This window comes from Leptodactylus fuscus, chromosome 2 (genome assembly GCF_031893055.1).
Source record: "Leptodactylus fuscus isolate aLepFus1 chromosome 2, aLepFus1.hap2, whole genome shotgun sequence".
Classification (NCBI taxonomy): Eukaryota; Metazoa; Chordata; class Amphibia; order Anura; family Leptodactylidae; genus Leptodactylus; species Leptodactylus fuscus.
Genome location: NC_134266.1, coordinates 5,434,389 through 5,453,215, shown reverse-complemented (window position 1 = coordinate 5,453,215; position 18,827 = coordinate 5,434,389). Strand labels below are relative to the sequence as shown.

Here is an 18,827-nt window from a genome sequence, read left to right as displayed (position 1 = left end):
CTCCTCTGGTCATTCCTCTGCCCACTCCTGTGCCTGCTCCGTTGCTAGCTCCTGTGCCCACTCCTCAGGCCGCTCCTCTGCCTATTCCTCTGTCTTTTCCTCTGTCCGCTCCTCTGCCCGGCTCACAGATCATTAAAAACCTTTCCTGTTTCTGATCTCCTCATCCTTGCAAACATGAAACACAAGTGATCTACAGTATATTGTGAGCGAGCGTGCACGGGGAACATAATGCGAGCCGGGCACCAGCGCCACACACCAGACAGGTTGGGAGTTTAATTAGGCCGGCGGGTTCGACTTTTATGTGAGAACTAATGGAAATGGGCTGATCTGAAGGTTTCTGGGGAAAATAATTATCAGTCTTTTTTATTATTATTATTTCATGGAAGCTTTAAGTAAAGTTCTCATTTCAAGAAGGTTTTTTTCTTCCCAGCGATAAATTAATTGAATGGCAGCAAATTTAATAATATGAGATGTGTCTGATCCGGAGAGGGAATGAATCGCACAGGTGGAGAAATGAGATTCTGGGGCTGGAGATGACTCCTGGGCACGCCGCTCCCTCCTAATCTAATCTAGATATCATGTGCTAAGGAGAAGGTTCTGTGCCCGGGTGGCATCCATACTATGTAGGGTGGGACCTTTTGTCCAGATGTATGGACTGAACACCACCTAGTTCATGGCCATATTTTTGGTCTACAAACCAAACACATCACATGGACCCATTGTAGTATCTCAGACAAATGGACCCATCAAAGGATGAAAAACCCTCAATTGGTGATGGGTGCCACACACAGTTTGTTTGTGTTATCCCAATACAAGTGTGTGATAAGAGGAAAGGGCTTAGCTTGCTTTGTCTCAGTTTAGAAGGACCTCCCTATACTTTCCAGAGGCCAGTCAGGTCAATATTCCCTTTAACCAAGCCTTTTCGCTTTAGGTAGGCCACTGGCATGACCACACAACTAGACCTAAAACATCACAACCTAGACACAAGTAGATTACTGAAATCAATTAGCCACACGTAGACTAAAGACATCACTACCGAGACCACTGAACGTCAGCTATAGATCACCAACAACGCCACAACTCAGTGACCAATTGACATCACTATCTGGTCACTGTCCATAAGCCGATCATTGATGTAATTATCACTTGGCCAAAGGAAACCCACTGGCTTCATATCCTGGCTAGAAGAAGACCAAAGATATCACCACCTGGCCAGATATAGACCAAAGACCTTGCTGTCTGACAAGACATAAACCAAAGACGTCACCACCTAGCCAAGCGTAGACCAAAGATATCACCACCTGGCCAGATGTAGACCAAAGACATCACCACCTGTCGAGACGTAGACCAAAGACGTCACCACCTGGCCAGACGTAGACCAAAGACATCACCACTTGGACAGACGTAGACCAAAGACATCACCACCTGGCCAGACATAGACCAAAGACATCACCACCTGGCCAGACATAGACCAAAGACATCACCACCTGGCCAGACATAGACCAAAGACATCACCACCTGGCCAGACATAGACCAAAGACATCACCACCTGGCCAGACATAGACCAAAGACATCACCACCTGGCCATCAATGAATAGTCACAAATAAATAACTAACATCATTACCCTGACCACAAGTATCGACTTAACATCCCTATCTGTTCACAAGTAAACCATTGACACCACCATGCTGGACAAAATTAGACCATGAATGTCATCATCACCTGGCTAGAAGTAGACCATTGCCAACACCACCTGTCCAGAAGTAGACCATTGAAATCAAGATTTGGCTAACAGTAGATCACTGACACCAGGCTAGAAGTAGGCCATTGACATTGAGGCTGAGGTAAAAGTAGATCAATGACATCACTACCTGGCCGGACGTAGACTAGTGACATCATGATATGAATCAATCACTGCCTGTCGACAACTAAGTTGATGGAGTGGAAACTAAGCCCCAACAAGGGGTTAATTGTGGACCCCATTAAGTAGATGGGGCCGATGGGCATTTTCAGCTCAGTCTTAGCCTGTGGTCTGGGTTCAGATCCCTCCTTTAACCTTTACGATGTCTGAATTAATCACATCCCACCTCCTCCCTGACTTTTCAATATACATTGTTCTTTGGTAATCACAGGCGGTGGCTCAGTCACGGCTCTTATGAATCCATCTCAGGCCTTGAAATATGAGTGAGCACCACCGAGTTACCTTGAAATAATAATGATAATAATTCATTCTCTTACAGAGGTGCCAGTGAACTCAATTCTGTGCTGGGGGACTTCAAGGCCCCGGTGAGAGGAAGTTCTCAGCCAAATTGTGCTGTTCTTTAAAAAAATCTACTGCTTGTTTTTTTTTTCTGTCGGTGAAATTCCAGCAAGACTGACAAAATTTATGCTAAAAATAAAGAGTGAGACCGACGTGAAAACAACAAGCGAGGGTTCATGTGTCTGGGCGCAGGCAGCGGGGGAGCCGGTGTTGTGAGCTGCACCATTACAGGGGATTCGATGTGTACAGCACAACCGAATATGCAACGTATTCATTTCAGGGTCTGAATTCATTGAGGTTTGAGACTTTTTGGGGTCTTTCCATATTTTTTAATGGCTGGGTGCCATAAATTAACTAATGCCTAGCTAGTAATCTCCCTTTAGTCCCATCGTTGCTGCATCAGTGGTCCTTCTTATCTGTCCTGACTACCCGATTGTGACTAATGCAGCCAAACAGTGGCCACGTAGGCCATAATAGTCTGATCAGCACATGACCCCAGAGGTCAGGAATTGGAGGCCGCACTTGCAGAGAGTTGATATCAAGGACTGGAAACATCACTGAAGCTGAGGTGCTGGAGAGACAAGGGATGAGTAAAGACTTGTCCCTGGATCGCCCCTAAAACAAGTTCCATTCCATTGGGACCAATGGAAGGGCAAAAACTCTCCTCGCCATCATCTAAAACAAGTTGAGTTCACTGGACCTCCTACTTCTGGGCAACGTTTTGTAAGCTATGCTTCTTTTTGGGAGAGTAAACCTAAAATTGCAGGGAGTTCTCAAAATTTGGGCATGCCGTTGTAAAATTGGGACAGCTGGCAATTATGTCTAAGTAATGTTTTATCTATGACCCTGAATAATTTTGGGATCGGGTCTGGGATCTGAAAAATTTTAGAATTTGGTTTAAGAATTTAATAGTTTGGTGGCTGGGATCTAAATAAAAATGAGTAATTTTGGGGTCTGTTCAAGAGTCTTGGGGTCTGGTCTGGGACTGAAATAATTTTGAGGTTTGGTTTGAAATTGGAATCCTTTTTGGGTTGGGTTTGAGATTTGAGTAATTTTCCGGTTTGGTCTGGGATCTGTATCATTTTGGGTTTGGTCTCAGATCTAGTTAAGTTTGAGTCATTTCGTAGCCTGTTCTGGAATCTTGGGGTCTGGTCTGGGATTGAAATAATTTTGAGGTTTGGGTTGGGTTGGGTTTGAGATTTGAATAATTTTGGGTTTGGTCTCAGATTTAATTAATGTTAAAGTAATTCTGTAGTATGTTCTGAAATCTTGGGGTCTGGTTTGGGATCTGAATAGCCAAATTTATGATTGATCGCAGTGGTGAATGGACCTCTTTGTTAGGTGATTTATGGTCCCGTGGAATAAAAAATTCTCCTGCAACTCACTTTCAGAAACAACAAGATCTCAGAACTCCATTTGCCCTTTGCTATCCTCAATGACCCCATAAAGCCCCCATGATTGCCCACCTCCTCTTGACCCTCCAAGGATGACAGAGGCATGAGGTGACAGTGAGGAAAGTTTTTGCCCTTCCATTGGTCCCAATGATCCTTCAATGATCTTTACCGTTCCTTCAGATGGGCCTCTCAATGATCTCCTCTCGATCAGCCCAAACTAGACAAACCTTCTAACAATAAACCTCACAAAAACACACAATTTTTTGTTCCTCATTAGCTATAACTGTATATATTTTATTGTTCTTGGTTGGTGCTATTATTTATCTACGTTCTAAGCTCTGAAGATGGAGAGAAGGTCAAGTCATGACCAGACAATGGAGGAGAGAAGGTCAAGTAATGACCAGACAATGGACTGAGCTTACCCCGAATCATTAACTAAACCAGACAAGACCCCTTTTGTTTCCACCAAACCGGTCCCAATTACAAAGGCCACCACGTGGCGATGACAGAGCGATTCTGACACCCGCAGCTAATTTGAGGATTTATGTCACCTCTCGGGACTGACAAGGTCCTCCGGTCGTATTTCATCTTTACGCGTCCTAATTGAATGGTACAATGGTGTAGGTTGTATATTACCGACATATGGAGGTGTCCGTATACTGCGCTCTACTACTATTTTTAGTGAAGCTATACATCAAGAAAACAGGCGACATTTTTATGACTTTATGTGACACATTTGGTGGATGTTCCGATGCGAAATGCATTGACTTTAGGGACAAATAAACAATTGTTTACAGCATTTTATTTACAAAGTTGTTCTGTTTTTGATTCTGGAATTTTTGGATATATCATTTTAACTCCTACCGAACTTACGGATTCTATTCAAGTTAAAAACTAAAATTTGATAGTAAAATACGCTCCATGTTGTTAATGGAATCCTTAACAGCGCACCATGTGGTCAGGGGTGGTATTACAAGTAATTATATTACTTTTCAAGGACTTCTCTGACGACAACTTGACATATCAGTAATATAACAGATCACAAAGGTCAATTAGTTTGGAGATCTGACCTCTGGCATTTCCTGTGCATATGGAAATGAGAATGGTTGACCTTTTAGAGCGCCCATTCATCACCAAAAAGTCACATGTTCGGGACATAGGGCCTCTCGAACTAGTCAATGGTGGGGTCATAGATATCAGCCTTCAACCTAATTTACAAATGTGACCTGCTTATGAACTTGTTAACAGCGCACCATGTGGTCAGGGGTGGTACTGCAAGTAATAATATCCATTTTAAAGTGATTATCTGACAACTCATTTTGTAAGTAATAGGTCTTTATACAGAGCATAAAAATAAATTAGATAGTGATGTGACTTCTGTGATGTCAGGCTATGAACTTCTTAACAGCGCACCAAGTGGTCAGGGGTGGTATTACAACCATATAACATTTGAAGGGCTTATTGGACAACAACCTCTATGGTAAGTTTGATAGATGATAAAAGTAAATGAGGTCAGAGATGTGACCTTGGTCATTCACTGGGTATGTTTGGCTTTTTTGGCACTCATTCATGGATTCATATACATAGTTACATAGTTACATAGTAGGTGAGGTTGGATGAAGACATCAGTCCATCAAGTCCAACCTATAACCCTACAATCCCCTACAGCAGGGATAGGGAACCTTCACCTCACCAGCTGCTGTGCAACTACAACTCCCAGCATGCTCCATTCACTTCCATGGGAGTTCCAAGAACAGCAGAGCCAGTATGCATGCTGGGAGTTGTAGTTTTGCAACAACTGGAGAGCCGTCCATTCCCTACCCCTTCCCTACAGTGTTGATACTTGGGGTATAGGGTAAATGGTATAGTCACAGACATCTGACCCCAACCTAATTTACAATTATGACTTGCTTGTGAACTCCTTAATAGCGCCCCATGTGGTCAGGAGGTAGTAGGACAAGCAACAATATAAGTTCTAATGGGCGTAGCTCTTTTTTTTTTTGCGGGCCTCTCATTTTGGACAATATTCTGAACAACTGGGGGGGATCACAGTGACCTAATGTACTTTTATAACCCGTCTGAATGATTGGTCATAAAACATAAAAATAAGGATCTGTCATTGATCATCCCTTTAATGCAAAGCATTGTAATTGTTTGATGAGATATCATAAAGAATTGATATGACAAGCCCTAAAAACACGCGGTCCAGCCGGATAATGTGACATTTAAAGGCTTCCCCTGAGATAGGATAAATGAGATTGCGGTATTCACAGACTTACATTCCATTAAGGTACAATTTAGGGGAAAACTGAATTTTTCTCTGTACGGTTAAACAATTATTCTAAACATAATGATAAGACCGAGGCCGGTCAGAAACTTTCCGCACAAAGTCTTTTTGTTCATCTCTTGCCCATTAATTATTAATCCTGAATCAGCAGATTACATTTTATATCACATTAAATTTCATTTCAATTTGATCCGAGACGGAGAAAGAATCGCTGGGGTTTTATTACAAAACCTAAAGGGAAAAAAAAAAATCTAAAAAGTTAATGTAACAATTTAGATTACCCAAACACGAGCCCCGCAGTAATAAATCTAGAGAGACCTTCAATATATTACACCAATGATATGCGCCAATGGGTTCCTACGGGACCAATGCCCAATGCAACAGACCTTTTCTATGCCAAAGTGCCCGACATGCCCAAATCTAAGCCTGTTTCTTCCCTTTACAAAATGAAAAATTGCAATTGTTTTGTGTTTGAATATAATAAGAACGACAGTACATGGGTTTCCTCTTTTGGAATGAGGGGTTCATTGGATGACCCATGGGGAAAGGCTCATGGGTAGCCCCCAAGGCCATGTGAGTGTTCACTTACAGCCCAAAAGCTTTCTTGGCCCCTTATTTTCTCATGTTTATTACCCTTGGCCCCATAAACTTACCGTAAGAGAAAAGTTGGCCAATGTTGGTGGGAATAGACAACAATGTCTCAACTATCCTGAAATGTATCATATCCAATCTCTTTACCCCAAACTGCCACATGCTCACCGAGCCCAGTGTGCATGTATGTGGTTGACTTAGAAGGAATAGTTGTTGGCCAAACCCCCTTTTGGACCTTTTTAGTCATCTCCACCATCTATCCAGTATGTATATAGAAGAACAATGAAATGTGTCCTTACCTTGGACAATCAGATAAACCTGGGTTGTCTTGGTGTGATGTTGTGTCTGGACTGAGCAAGTGTAAGGTCCCTCGTCATAGACGTCCACTTTCTGGATGCGGAGACTGTACTCAAGAACGCTTCTCTTGTCCAGCTCTACCCGGGGGTCAAGAGACCATTTGTCCTGTCCAGCAAAAATAATGCCTGAGCGGTTCAGCCATGCCACCTTGGAGCTCTTGTCTTCTATGAAACATCTGCAGGAAAAATAGTAACAAAATATATTAGTAAGGATCATCAAAGGCCATAGAGAACGTCATCAGAAATAACTGGATCTAAGGTGGACGCATGGAAAACGGAAGGAGGTCAGTGGTGTCTATTTGTAAGGCTTGTGGATTTTATAATAGCGATAGATAGATAGATAGATAGATAGATAGATAGATAGATAGGAGATAGATAGATAGATAGATAGATAGATAGATAGATAGATAGGAGATAGATAGATAGATAGATAGATAGATAGATAGATAGGAGATAGATAGATAGATAGATAGATAGATAGATAGATAGGAGATAGATAGATAGATAGATAGATAGATAGGAGATAGATAGATAGATAGATAGATAGGAGATAGATAGATAGATAGATAGATAGATAGATAGATAGGAGATAGATAGATAGATAGATAGATAGATAGATAGATAGATAGGAGATAGATAGATAGATAGATAGATAGATAGATAGATAGATAGATAGATAGGAGATAGATAGATAGATAGATAGATAGATAGATAGGAGGTAGATAGATAGATAGATAGATAGATAGATAGGAGATAGATAGATAGATAGATAGATAGATAGATAGATAGGAGATAGATAGATAGATAGATAGGAGATAGATAGATAGATAGATAGATAGATAGATAGATGATAGATAGATAGATAGATAGATAGATAGATAGATAGATAGATAGATAGGAGATAGATAGATAGATAGATAGATAGATAGGAGATAGATAGATAGATAGATAGATAGATAGATAGATAGATAGGAGATAGATAGATAGATAGATAGATAGATAGATAGATAGGAGATAGATAGATAGATAGATAGATAGGAGATAGATAGATAGATAGATAGATAGATAGATAGATAGATAGGAGATAGATAGATAGATAGATAGATAGATAGGAGATAGATAGATAGATAGATAGATAGATAGATAGATAGGAGATAGATAGATAGATAGATAGATAGATAGATAGATAGATAGGAGATAGATAGATAATATATACTACATAACAATGTCCCTTGTAGTGTATTCTGTAGATCTTCGGGATGAGCTGTGCGGTCGCTCGTGTACTGTATCATATAATTAGAGGTGACACTTTATATTAATGCTGTCTCTGGCGGATAAACACTTAGTATCTGTAGAGTCACATACACAGGAGCATAAAGCAGATGATTATGTCGCCATATAACACAATGTAAATGATACACCGCCATCATCTGCTCGGCACATTCTCCGCAGGGCGCACTTATCCCAGTGTACCGTAGACTCACTCCACTCCCATTACCCGCCATTAATGAACAGCATATAATTATATAGAACAACATATAGATGGCACATTATTATAGGGGGAGCCGTCTAGACTGAGCGCGGGCCTTGTCTATAGCGGGGGCAGGGCTGCACTTCTCACGTCATTGTTCCATTTGTCTACAATGTTTCGCCGAGTTAAGTTACAGGGTTTTTCATGGTGTTCCTGTGGGCTGATCATCACAAATAGATCAGATACTGTGACATCACCTGTGGGTTTAAGTCAGGTGACCTCCTGTGACATCACTAGGGTATTAAGCCCCAAAATCTACTATGACATCACAATTGGGTGAGATAAGCAGCTGTAATGGGTTTGAGAAAGGGAACGTACCGTGACATCACAAATTAATTTCATTGATACATGTATACACGACTATGACATCACAAGTATGATATATTCCAGAGAGCACTGTGATATCACAAATGTGTTTGACTCAGGTAAACTACTGTATTGTGACATCAGAAGTCAGAAAAAATACTGTGAAATCATCTAATGTCATACTGGCCAGCAGCAGTGACATCACAAGACAGTTGTATTCCAGTAAGCACTATGACATCACATGGAGGTTTTATCAGAGAAGAAGCCGTCACATCACAAGATGTGTTCAGCCAAGTAAACAGTTGTGACATCATAAGTGACTTTCAGTCTGGAAATCCACTATGACATCACAACAGGCTGTTTTTCATCAAGTAAGCTGCTGTGACCTCATAAGTGGTTTTCATTCTGGAAACAAGCTATAACATCACTAGAGGGTTTGTCGTAGTAAGCGGTATGACATCATAAGACGGTATTAGACAGAAAAGCAGCTGTGACATCACAAGTAAGCTGCTGTGACATCACAACTTGTAAGGGTTTACACTGGGGTTGAGCCGTTCTTGAGATTTCAGGATTGATTTTAAAATCTGATTTCCGATCATTTTCCAGCCGATCCCGATCGTGATCGTGAAATTTGCCGCCGATCAGGATCCGATCTTTTCCAATCCTGATCGCTCAACCCTAGTTTACACTCATTGTCATCCCTCTTATTGGTGGACAGAAATTCTCAGAGTGATGGACAAGGTGGTGTGAGGAGAAGACTGGGGTCACCTTTAGTTCTGCCCCCTGTGCCCCCCGCTCCTCGGGGGCCGTCTCTATAACTCCCTACATGTCCATTGTACATTGTATCCTGTCCTATACAATCTTCTATATCTGATCTATAAACATTGTAACTTTATTCTAAAGTGTTAAAAAACAAAAGCTTCAAAACACAACAACAAGATAATTGGGCATCATTAGGATCTCAAGGACACAGACAAGGTCGCGGCCTCCCCTCCGCTCCCCCGGACAAGCCCTGCACTTTGCACCTCTCAATGATAAATAAATGAAGAAGGCGACTTGTTCCTTCCTATAGGAGACTGATCCGGAGAAGCTTGTTACTTTAATTACTATGGTGGATTCGGAGCGTCTGCCCTGGAACAGACAAGACACTGACAGATCGCCCATGAGGAAACCATAAATCACCGTCTCCCCACATCACAGGCGCGAGAGGTTTTTTTTCTTTGCTGCTTGACTTGTTCCCTTTTTCTTCTGTTGTTCGTGTTGGATGGGGCCATTGTCTGGATTAATTTCTCGCTGTTTTGTGCTTGTAATATTTTATGTAGAGTCTATCTGATGTTCTCGCTGCCTTTCCATCACTTGCACTCGTCTTGTTAATTCTGAAGAAAGTGAAGCCAGAGCCGGCGCCTTCTATAGATAATATCCGCATCAATATTTCTGCTACTCAAGCAGAGCCGCGCACCGCCAGAAAAATAATTGTTATCTTTTCAGTAAACTCAGCAGCGGAAGAATGCGGGGAAGGAAAAGTATTATAAAGTGGGGAGGGGGCAGGGGTGGGCCAGGTGGACTCCGAAAGATGAGGACTCAATGTACTAGAGACGAAAACCAGGGAATGATTAAGGAGGAGGAAACTTCAGAAATATCGGACAGAATAATGAGGGCGAGGTAAACAAGGCAGATTGAGGCGAGCGGGAGGGGGGGACCTTCAGAAATATCGGGCACATTACGGGTGGGGAAGAGCAAATTAGTGGTGGTGGTCCCATTGGTAAAAGCAGGATTGATAAAGGGTGGTGAAAGCCCATTTAGTAAAAACAGGGCAGATTAAGGATGGTGGCGGTCCCTTCAGAATGACCGAGGCTGATTAAGGGTGGTGGTGGTCCCTTCAGAATGACCAAGGCTGATTAAGGGTGGTGGTGGTCCCTTCAGTATGATCGAGGCTGATTAAGGGTGGTGGTGGTCACTTCAGAATGACCAAGGCTGATTAAGGGTGGTGGTGGTCCCTTCAGAATGACCAAGGCTGATTAAGGGTGGTGGGGGTCCCTTTAGAATGACCAAGGCTGATTAAGGGTGGTGGTGGTCCCTTCAGAATGACAAAGGATGATTAAGGGTGGTGGTGGTCCCTTCAGAATGACCGAGGCTGATTAAGGGTGGTGGTGTTCCCTTCAGAATGACCTAGGCTGATTAAGGGTGGTGGCGGTCCCTTCAGAATGACTGAGGCTGATTAAGGGTGGTGGCGGTCCCCTCAGAATGGCCAAGGCTGATTAAGGGTGGTGGTGCTCCCTTCAGAATGACCGAGGCTGATTAAGGATGGTGGTGGTCCCTTCAGAATGACTGAGGCTGATTAAGGGTGGTGGTGGTCCCTTCAGAATGGCCAAGGCTGATTAAGGGTGGTGGTGCTCCCTTCAGAATGACCGAGGCTGATTAAGGATGGTGGTGGTCCCTTCAGAATGACCGAGGCTGATTAAGGGTGGTGGTGGTCCCTTCAGAATGACCGAGGCTGATTAAGGGTGGTGGTGGTCCCTTCAGAATGACCAAGGCTGATTAAGGGTGGTGGTGGTCCCTTCAGTATGATCGAGGCTGATTAAGGGTGGTGGTGGTCACTTCAGAATGACCAAGGCTGATTAAGGGTGGTGGTGGTCCCTTCAGAATGACCAAGGCTGATTAAGGGTGGTGGCAGTCCCATCAGAATGAACGAGGCTGATTAAGGGTGGTGGTGGTCCCTTCAGAATGACAAAGGATGATTAAGGGTGGTGGTGGTCCCTTCAGAATGACCGAGGCTGATTAAGGGTGGTGGTGTTCCCTTCAGAATGACCAAGGCTGATTAAGGGTGGTGGCGGACCCTTCAGAATGACTGAGGCTGATTAAGGGTGGTGGCGGTCCCCTCAGAATGGCCAAGGCTGATTAAGGGTGGTGGTGCTCCCTTCAGAATGACCGAGGCTGATTAAGGATGGTGGTGGTCCCTTCAGAATGACTGAGGCTGATTAAGGGTGGTGGTGGTCCCTTCAGAATGGCCAAGGCTGATTAAGGGTGGTGGTGCTCCCTTCAGAATGACCGAGGCTGATTAAGGATGGTGGTGGTCCCTTCAGAATGACCGAGGCTGATTAAGGGTGGTGGTGGTCCCTTCAGAATGACCGAGGCTGATTAAGGATGGTGGTGGTCCCTTCAGAATGAACGAGGCTGATTAAGGGTGGTGGTAGTCCCTTCAGAATGACACCGAGACTGGTTAAGGGTGGTGGTGGTCCCTTCAGAATGACTGAGGCTGATTAAGGATGGTGGTGGTCCCTTCAGAATGACTGAGGCTGATTAAGAGTTGTGGTGGTCCCTTCAGAATAACTGAGGCTGATTAAGGGTGGTGGTGGTCCCTTCAGAATGCCCGAGGCTGATTAAGGATGGTGGTGGTCCCTTCATCAAGCCTTTGGGACACTGACTTCACCTTGTCAACTCTTGCATCCACATGGATCCACCATTGGTACTATCCAATGACTCTTTAGGGTTCAATGGACACCTCTTGACTGAATAGTATCACCACTGGGTGACCACCATATTACTGAGAGGTGAAGGTCCCCATGGTCTACATGACCCATAGAAATAGATAAGATTGATGTCAGAAATAGTGGTAGACAGGTGGGCAGCCATCCCTCTGAGCCCAGGAGTGAAAAATGTCTTGCCATAGTATCCACAAGCGCCAGGAGCTGGAAACACTGAGGTCACCCATGGTGGTCCCAGTATAATAGGAGTTGGTATGATGAGACAAACCCCATGAGCACCATTAATACCATTACCATATTGATAGGTCCATGTGAGGGACACAGGAGCCATTTTATACAAAAAAATCCAAAAATTTCAGAAATGACAATGTATGCGAGACTATAGCCGAAAATAGAAGTGTTTCTACAACTGTGCCATGGGATCTAAGCATGTCTGGGTGGGTGCGGTCATGGGGCCCCTGAGAGCTCTCTCAGACTCTAACTTGACTTTTTGGCTGTCCCATAGAGAGGATTAGTGTGATGACCTACTTTCAGGACCCCCAACCTTGTGATCAGTGGGACTTCCAATATTTCGGCACGCGTCCATTAGACTAGCCATCAGACTAGGTGATAACATGCACTCATGGTACAACTCCGTTATTGTTTCCAAGACTCCGTGACAAATGCTTCCCCTTTAAGGAGTATTTTTAGCTTTCCATTGTTTCGTGCTGTACTTTTTGTTCCCAGACTGTGCGGTGGATGTCAAGGTCTCCTCTTGGAAATGTTACCGACTCACCAAAAACAGAAAGTTTGGAGCCAACGGGGCGTGAAATTCTCCGAGCCTGCGATTAGCATTAAACTGTTAAGCAGCAGGAAAAAATCAACAACCAGACCCGCCAAATATATGTTTCCCAAAAGTTACCATGGAGACCAGACCATAAAGCTTTTAAACATTGTAACGCCGAAGAGGAGGAAGCCCCCTGCCCTGTCTGCGCCCCCGTTACTGGAATGAATGTACAACCCTAACATTTCACAGCCCACCCGCTGAGTGCAAAGAGGAGCAAAGTCGCCAGGGGAAAATTTCAGGTTTTTGTTGGATCCACCCGGTGATCTTTACAAAACACAGAGCGGAACGTCCTATTTAAGTGGCCGACCCCGTGACCCCCGAAATATTTATACTGCACGATTATATTCATCATCTGCGATTGCGAGACGGTCAAACTGGTTAATGGCAGAAGCCGGACATGGAAGGAGCCGAAACATGTAATTGTAACAAAACATAGAGAAACGGGCAACAATAAAGAGGAGAGCGCCCCCCAGAGGCAGCAACTAGTCATCTCCAGAATAATCCGACATAAAGAATAGAGATGAGCGAACAGTGTTCTATGGAACACATGTTCGATCGGATATCAGGGTGTTCGCCATGTTCGAATCGAATCGAACACCGCGTGGTAAAGTGCGCCAAAATTCGATTCCCCTCCCACCTTCCCTGGCGCCTTTTTTGCACCAATAACAGCGCAGGGGAGGTGGGACAGGAACTACGACACTGGGGGCATTGAAAAAAATTGGAAAAAGTCATTGGCTGCCGAAATCAGGTGACCTCCATTTTAGACGAATAGTGGATTTCAAATCCGGGTCATATGAGAATGTGAACTTTGTGACTATGAGACAGGGATAGCTGTACAGGCAGGGATAGCTAGGGATAACCTTTATTTAGGGGGGAATGTTATTAAAAATAACTTTTTGGGGCTCTATCGGGTGTGTAATTGTGATTTTTGTGAGATAAACTTTCTCCCATAGGGATGCATTGGCCAGCGCTGATTGGCCGAATTCCGTACTTTGGCCAATCAGCGCTGGCTCTGCTGGAGGAGGCGGAGTCTAAGATCGCTCCACACCAGTCTCCATTCTGGTCCGACCTTAGACTCCGCCTCCTCCAGCAGAGCCAGCGCTGATTGGCCGAATTCCGTACTCTGGCCAATCAGCGCTGGCCAGTGCATTCTATTGGCGTGATGAAGCAGAGCTGAATGTGTGTGTTTAGCTCAACTACACCCGTGGAGTAGTTGAGCTAAGCACACAGATTCAGCTCTGCTTCAATCAGCGCTGGCCAATGCATTCTATTATCTTGATGAAGCAGAGTGTGCACAAGGGTTCAAGCGCACCATCAACTCTGATGTAGCAGAGCCAAGTGTGCACAAGGGTTCAAGTGCACCCTTGGCTCTGATGTAGCAGAGCTGAGGGTGCACAAGGGTTCAAGTGCACCCTCGGCTCTGCTACATCAGAGCCGAGGGTGCGCTTGAACCCTTGTGCAGCCTCGGCTCTGCTACATCAGAGCTGAGTGTGCGCTTGAACCCTTGTGTACACTCTGCTTCATCAAGCTAATAGAATGCATTGGCCAGCGCTGATTGAAGCAGAGCTGAATCTGTGTGCTTAGCTCAACTACTCCACCGGTGCAGTTGAGCTAAACACACACATTCAGCACTGCTTCATCACACCAATAGAATGCATTGGCCAGCACTGATTGGCCAGAGTACGGAATTCGGCCAATCAGCGCTGGCTCTGCTGGAGGAGGCGGAGTCTAAGGTCGGACCAGAATGGAGACTGGTGTGGAGCAATCTTAGACTCCGCCTCCTCCAGCAGAGCCAGCGCTGATTGGCCGAATTCCGTACTCTGGCCAATCAGCACTGGCTAATGCATTGTATTGGCGTGATGAAGCAGTGCTGAATGAGTGTGCTTAGCACACACATTCAGCTCTACTTCATCGGGCTAATAGAATGCATTGGCCAATCAGCGCTGGCCAATGCATTCTATTAGTGTGAACTGAGTTTGCACAGGGGTTCTAGTGCACCCTCGGCTCTGCTACATCAGATTGCTACATCTGATGTAGCAGTGCCGAGTGTGCATCAGATGTGTAGTTGAGCAGAACTGGCTCAGCACTGCTAAGTCTCTGCATTCGCATAGGAATGCATTGGCCAGCCTTCGGCCAATCAGCGCTGGCTCTGCCGGAGGAGGCGGAGTCTAAGGTCGGACCTGAATGGAGACTGGTGTGGAGCGATCTTAGACTCCGCCTCCTCCAGCAGAGCCAGCGCTGATTGGTCGAGTTCCGTACTCTGGCCAATCAGCACTGGCCAATGCATTTCTATGGGGAAAAGTTAGCTTGCGAAAATCGCAAACTGACAGGGATTTCCATGAAATAAAGTGACTTTTATGCCCCCAGACATGCTTCCCCTGCTGTCCCAGTGTCATTCCAGGGTGTTGGTATCATTTCCTGGGGTGTCATAGTGGACTTGGTGACCCTCCAGACACGGATTTGGGTTTCCCCCTTAACGAGTTTATGTTCCCCATAGACTATAATGGGGTTCGAAACCCGTTCGAACACTCGAACAGTGAGCGGCTGTTCGAATCGAATTTTGAACCTCGAACATTTTAGTGTTCGCTCATCTCTAATAAAGAAGAGAATTTAGTTACTTGTACATAGGAGCAGTATTATAGTAGTTATATTCTTGTACATAGGAGCAGTATTATAGTAGTTATATTCTTGTACATAGGAGTAGTATTATAGTAGTTATGTTCTTGTACATAGGAGGTAGTATTATAGTAGTTATATTCTTGTACATAGGAGCAGTATTATAGTAGTTATATTCTTGTACATAGGAGTAGTATTATAGTAGTTATATTATTGTACATAGGAGCAGTATTATAGTAGTTATATTCTTGTAGATAGGAGGTAGTATTATAGTAGTTATATTCTTGTACATAGGAGTAGTATTATAGTAGTTATATCCTTGTACATAGGAGCAGTATTATAGTAGTTATATTCTTGTACATAGTAGTAGCATTATAGTAGTTATATCCTTGTACATAGGAGTAGTATTATAGTAGTTATATTCTTGTATATAGGAGGTAGTATTATAGTAGTTATATTCTTGTACATAGGAGTAGTATTATAGTAGTTATATTCTTGTACATAGGAGTAGTATTATAGTAGTTATATTCTTGTACATAGGAGTAGTATTATAGTAGTTATATTCTTGTACATAGGAGCAGTATTATAGTAGTTATATTCTTGTACATAGGAGCAGTATTATAGTAGTTATATTCTTGTACATAGGAGTAGTATTATAGTAGTTATATTCTTGTACATAGGAGTAGTATTATAGTAGTTATATTCTTGTACATAGGAGCAGTATTATAGTAGTTACATTCTTGTACATAGGAGTAGTATTATAGTAGTTATATTCTTGTACATAGGAGCAGTATTATAGTAGTTATATTCTTGTACATAGGAGCAGTATTATAGTAGTTATATTCTTGTACATAGGAGTAGTATTATAGTAGTTATATTCTTGTACATAGGAGGTAGTATTATAGTAGTTATATTCTTGTACATAGGAGCAGTATTATAGTAGTTATATTCTTGTACATAGGAGTAGTATTATAGTAGTTATATTCTTGTACATAGGAGCAGTATTATAGTAGTTATATTCTTGTACATAGGAGGTAGTATTATAGTAGTTATATTCTTGTACATAGGAGGTAGTATTATAGTAGTTATATTCTTGTACATAGGAGTAGTATTATAGTAGTTATATTCTTGTACATAGGAGTAGTATTATAGTAGTTATATTCTTGTACATAGGAGCAGTATTATAGTAGTTATATTCTTGTACATAGGAGTAGTATTATAGTAGTTATATTCTTGTACATAGGAGCAGTATTATAGTAGTTATATTCTTGTACATAGGAGTAGTATTATAGTAGTTATATTCTTGTACATAGGAGTAGTATTATAGTAGTTATATTCTTGTACATAGGAGTAGTATTATAGTAGTTATATTCTTGTACATAGGAGTAGTATTATAGTAGTTATATTCTTGTACATAGGAGGTAGTATTATAGTAGTTATATTCTTGTACATAGGAGTAGTATTATAGTAGTTATATTCTTGTACATAGGAGGTAATATTATAGTAGTTATATTTTTCTAAGTACAGCAGGGGGCAGTACTACCATTATTTTCTTATTCTGCCGACTATTACACAAAGGGGGCACACAATCTGTTGCTATGGTCTCTCCAGCCCACTTTATAATAATACAATAGTGACAGATATTTTTTGCCTGTGTTTTTCTTGTATATTTCTTCTCCTTTTCTGACTATATGACCATATATGTACATTATATACAGTACACCTGAGTATTATACATGTATATATATATATATATATATATATATATATATATATATATATATGCAGTGACCGGTCTCTGACTGTTTTGTAGCCTCTATAACTTCCCCATATTCTGTTTTCTTCTTCTTTTCTCACCCTACATAACACAGATCAGACTTTTGCTTTTGTCCAGCAGAACTAACACCACATGACACGATTTGGTAGTCACAGCTGAATTTCACATCATTTGCATATTCATGAGCTCATTAGGAGATGTGTACTTAGCAGTAGACGAGCAGAGTTTTAATGTATAATGACATTGGTGCGGTGGGCTCGGCAATAACTATTGGGACCAGACGGAGCCATGAGGGACGCGGGCTCGCCGCACATTTTCGGGGCTGCAGTCACTTCAGGTTCATTGTTTATAAAAACATGAGATGAAAATATTTCAAGTTAGAAAACATTCAGAGATCTCCAGACTCTCACCATGGGGACGAGAACCCATCGTCATTTCCTCTCTATGTTACAATGTACCAGTGTACACAGTCTTCTGTGAGGCCTCACTGTCACCAGTCCTTTATTCCAGCTCTTACCTACACTGATACATTGTAACAGTGATGTCACAGTACAGGAGTAATATACGCAGTGATGTCACAGTACAGGATAATACACACAGTGATGTCACAGTACAGGATAATACACACAGTGATGTCACAGTACAGAGATAATACACACAGTGATGTCACAGTACAATGATAATACACACAGTGATGTCACAGTACAGGAGTAATATACGCAGTGATGTCACAGTACAGGATAATACACACAGTGATGTCACAGTACAGAGATAATACACACAGTGATGTCACAGTACAGGATAATACACACAGTGATGTCACAGTACAGGATAATACACACAGTGATGTCACAGTACAGGATAATACACACAGTGATGTCACAGTACAGGATAATACACACAGTGATGTCACAGTACAGAGATAATACACACAGTGATGTCACAGTACAGAGATAATACACACAGTGATGTCACAGTACAGGATAATACACACAGTGATGTCACAGTACAGGATAATACACACAGTGATGTCACAGTACAGGATAATACACACAGTGATGTCACAGTACAGGGATAATACACACAGTGATGTCACAGTACAGGATAATACACACAGTGATGTCACAGTACAGGATAATACACACAGTGATGTCACAGTACAGAGATAATACACACAGTGATGTCACAGTACAGGATAATACACACAGTGATGTCACAGTACAGGGATAATACACACAGTGATGTCACAGTACAGAGATAATACACACAGTGATGTCACAGTACAGGGATAATACACACAGTGATGTCACAGTACAGGGATAATACACACAGTGATGTCACAGTACAGGATAATACACACAGTGATGTCACAGTACAGAGTAATATACATAGTAAGG

The 18,827-nt window shown here is 42.6% G+C and overlaps 1 protein-coding gene across 4 annotated transcripts in view; it reads right to left on the bottom strand.

Annotated features, from left to right (window-relative positions):
• LSAMP (limbic system associated membrane protein) overlaps positions 1-18,827 on the bottom strand; it is a 1,679,098-nt gene that overhangs the window by 335,484 nt on the left and 1,324,787 nt on the right. For all 4 annotated transcript variants that reach the window (XM_075263299.1, XM_075263298.1, XM_075263300.1 and 1 more), the window contains one exon: positions 6,833-7,065. In XM_075263299.1, the coding sequence (XP_075119400.1) occupies positions 6,833-7,065 (233 nt within the window). The remainder of the gene's footprint in view (positions 1-6,832; positions 7,066-18,827) is intronic.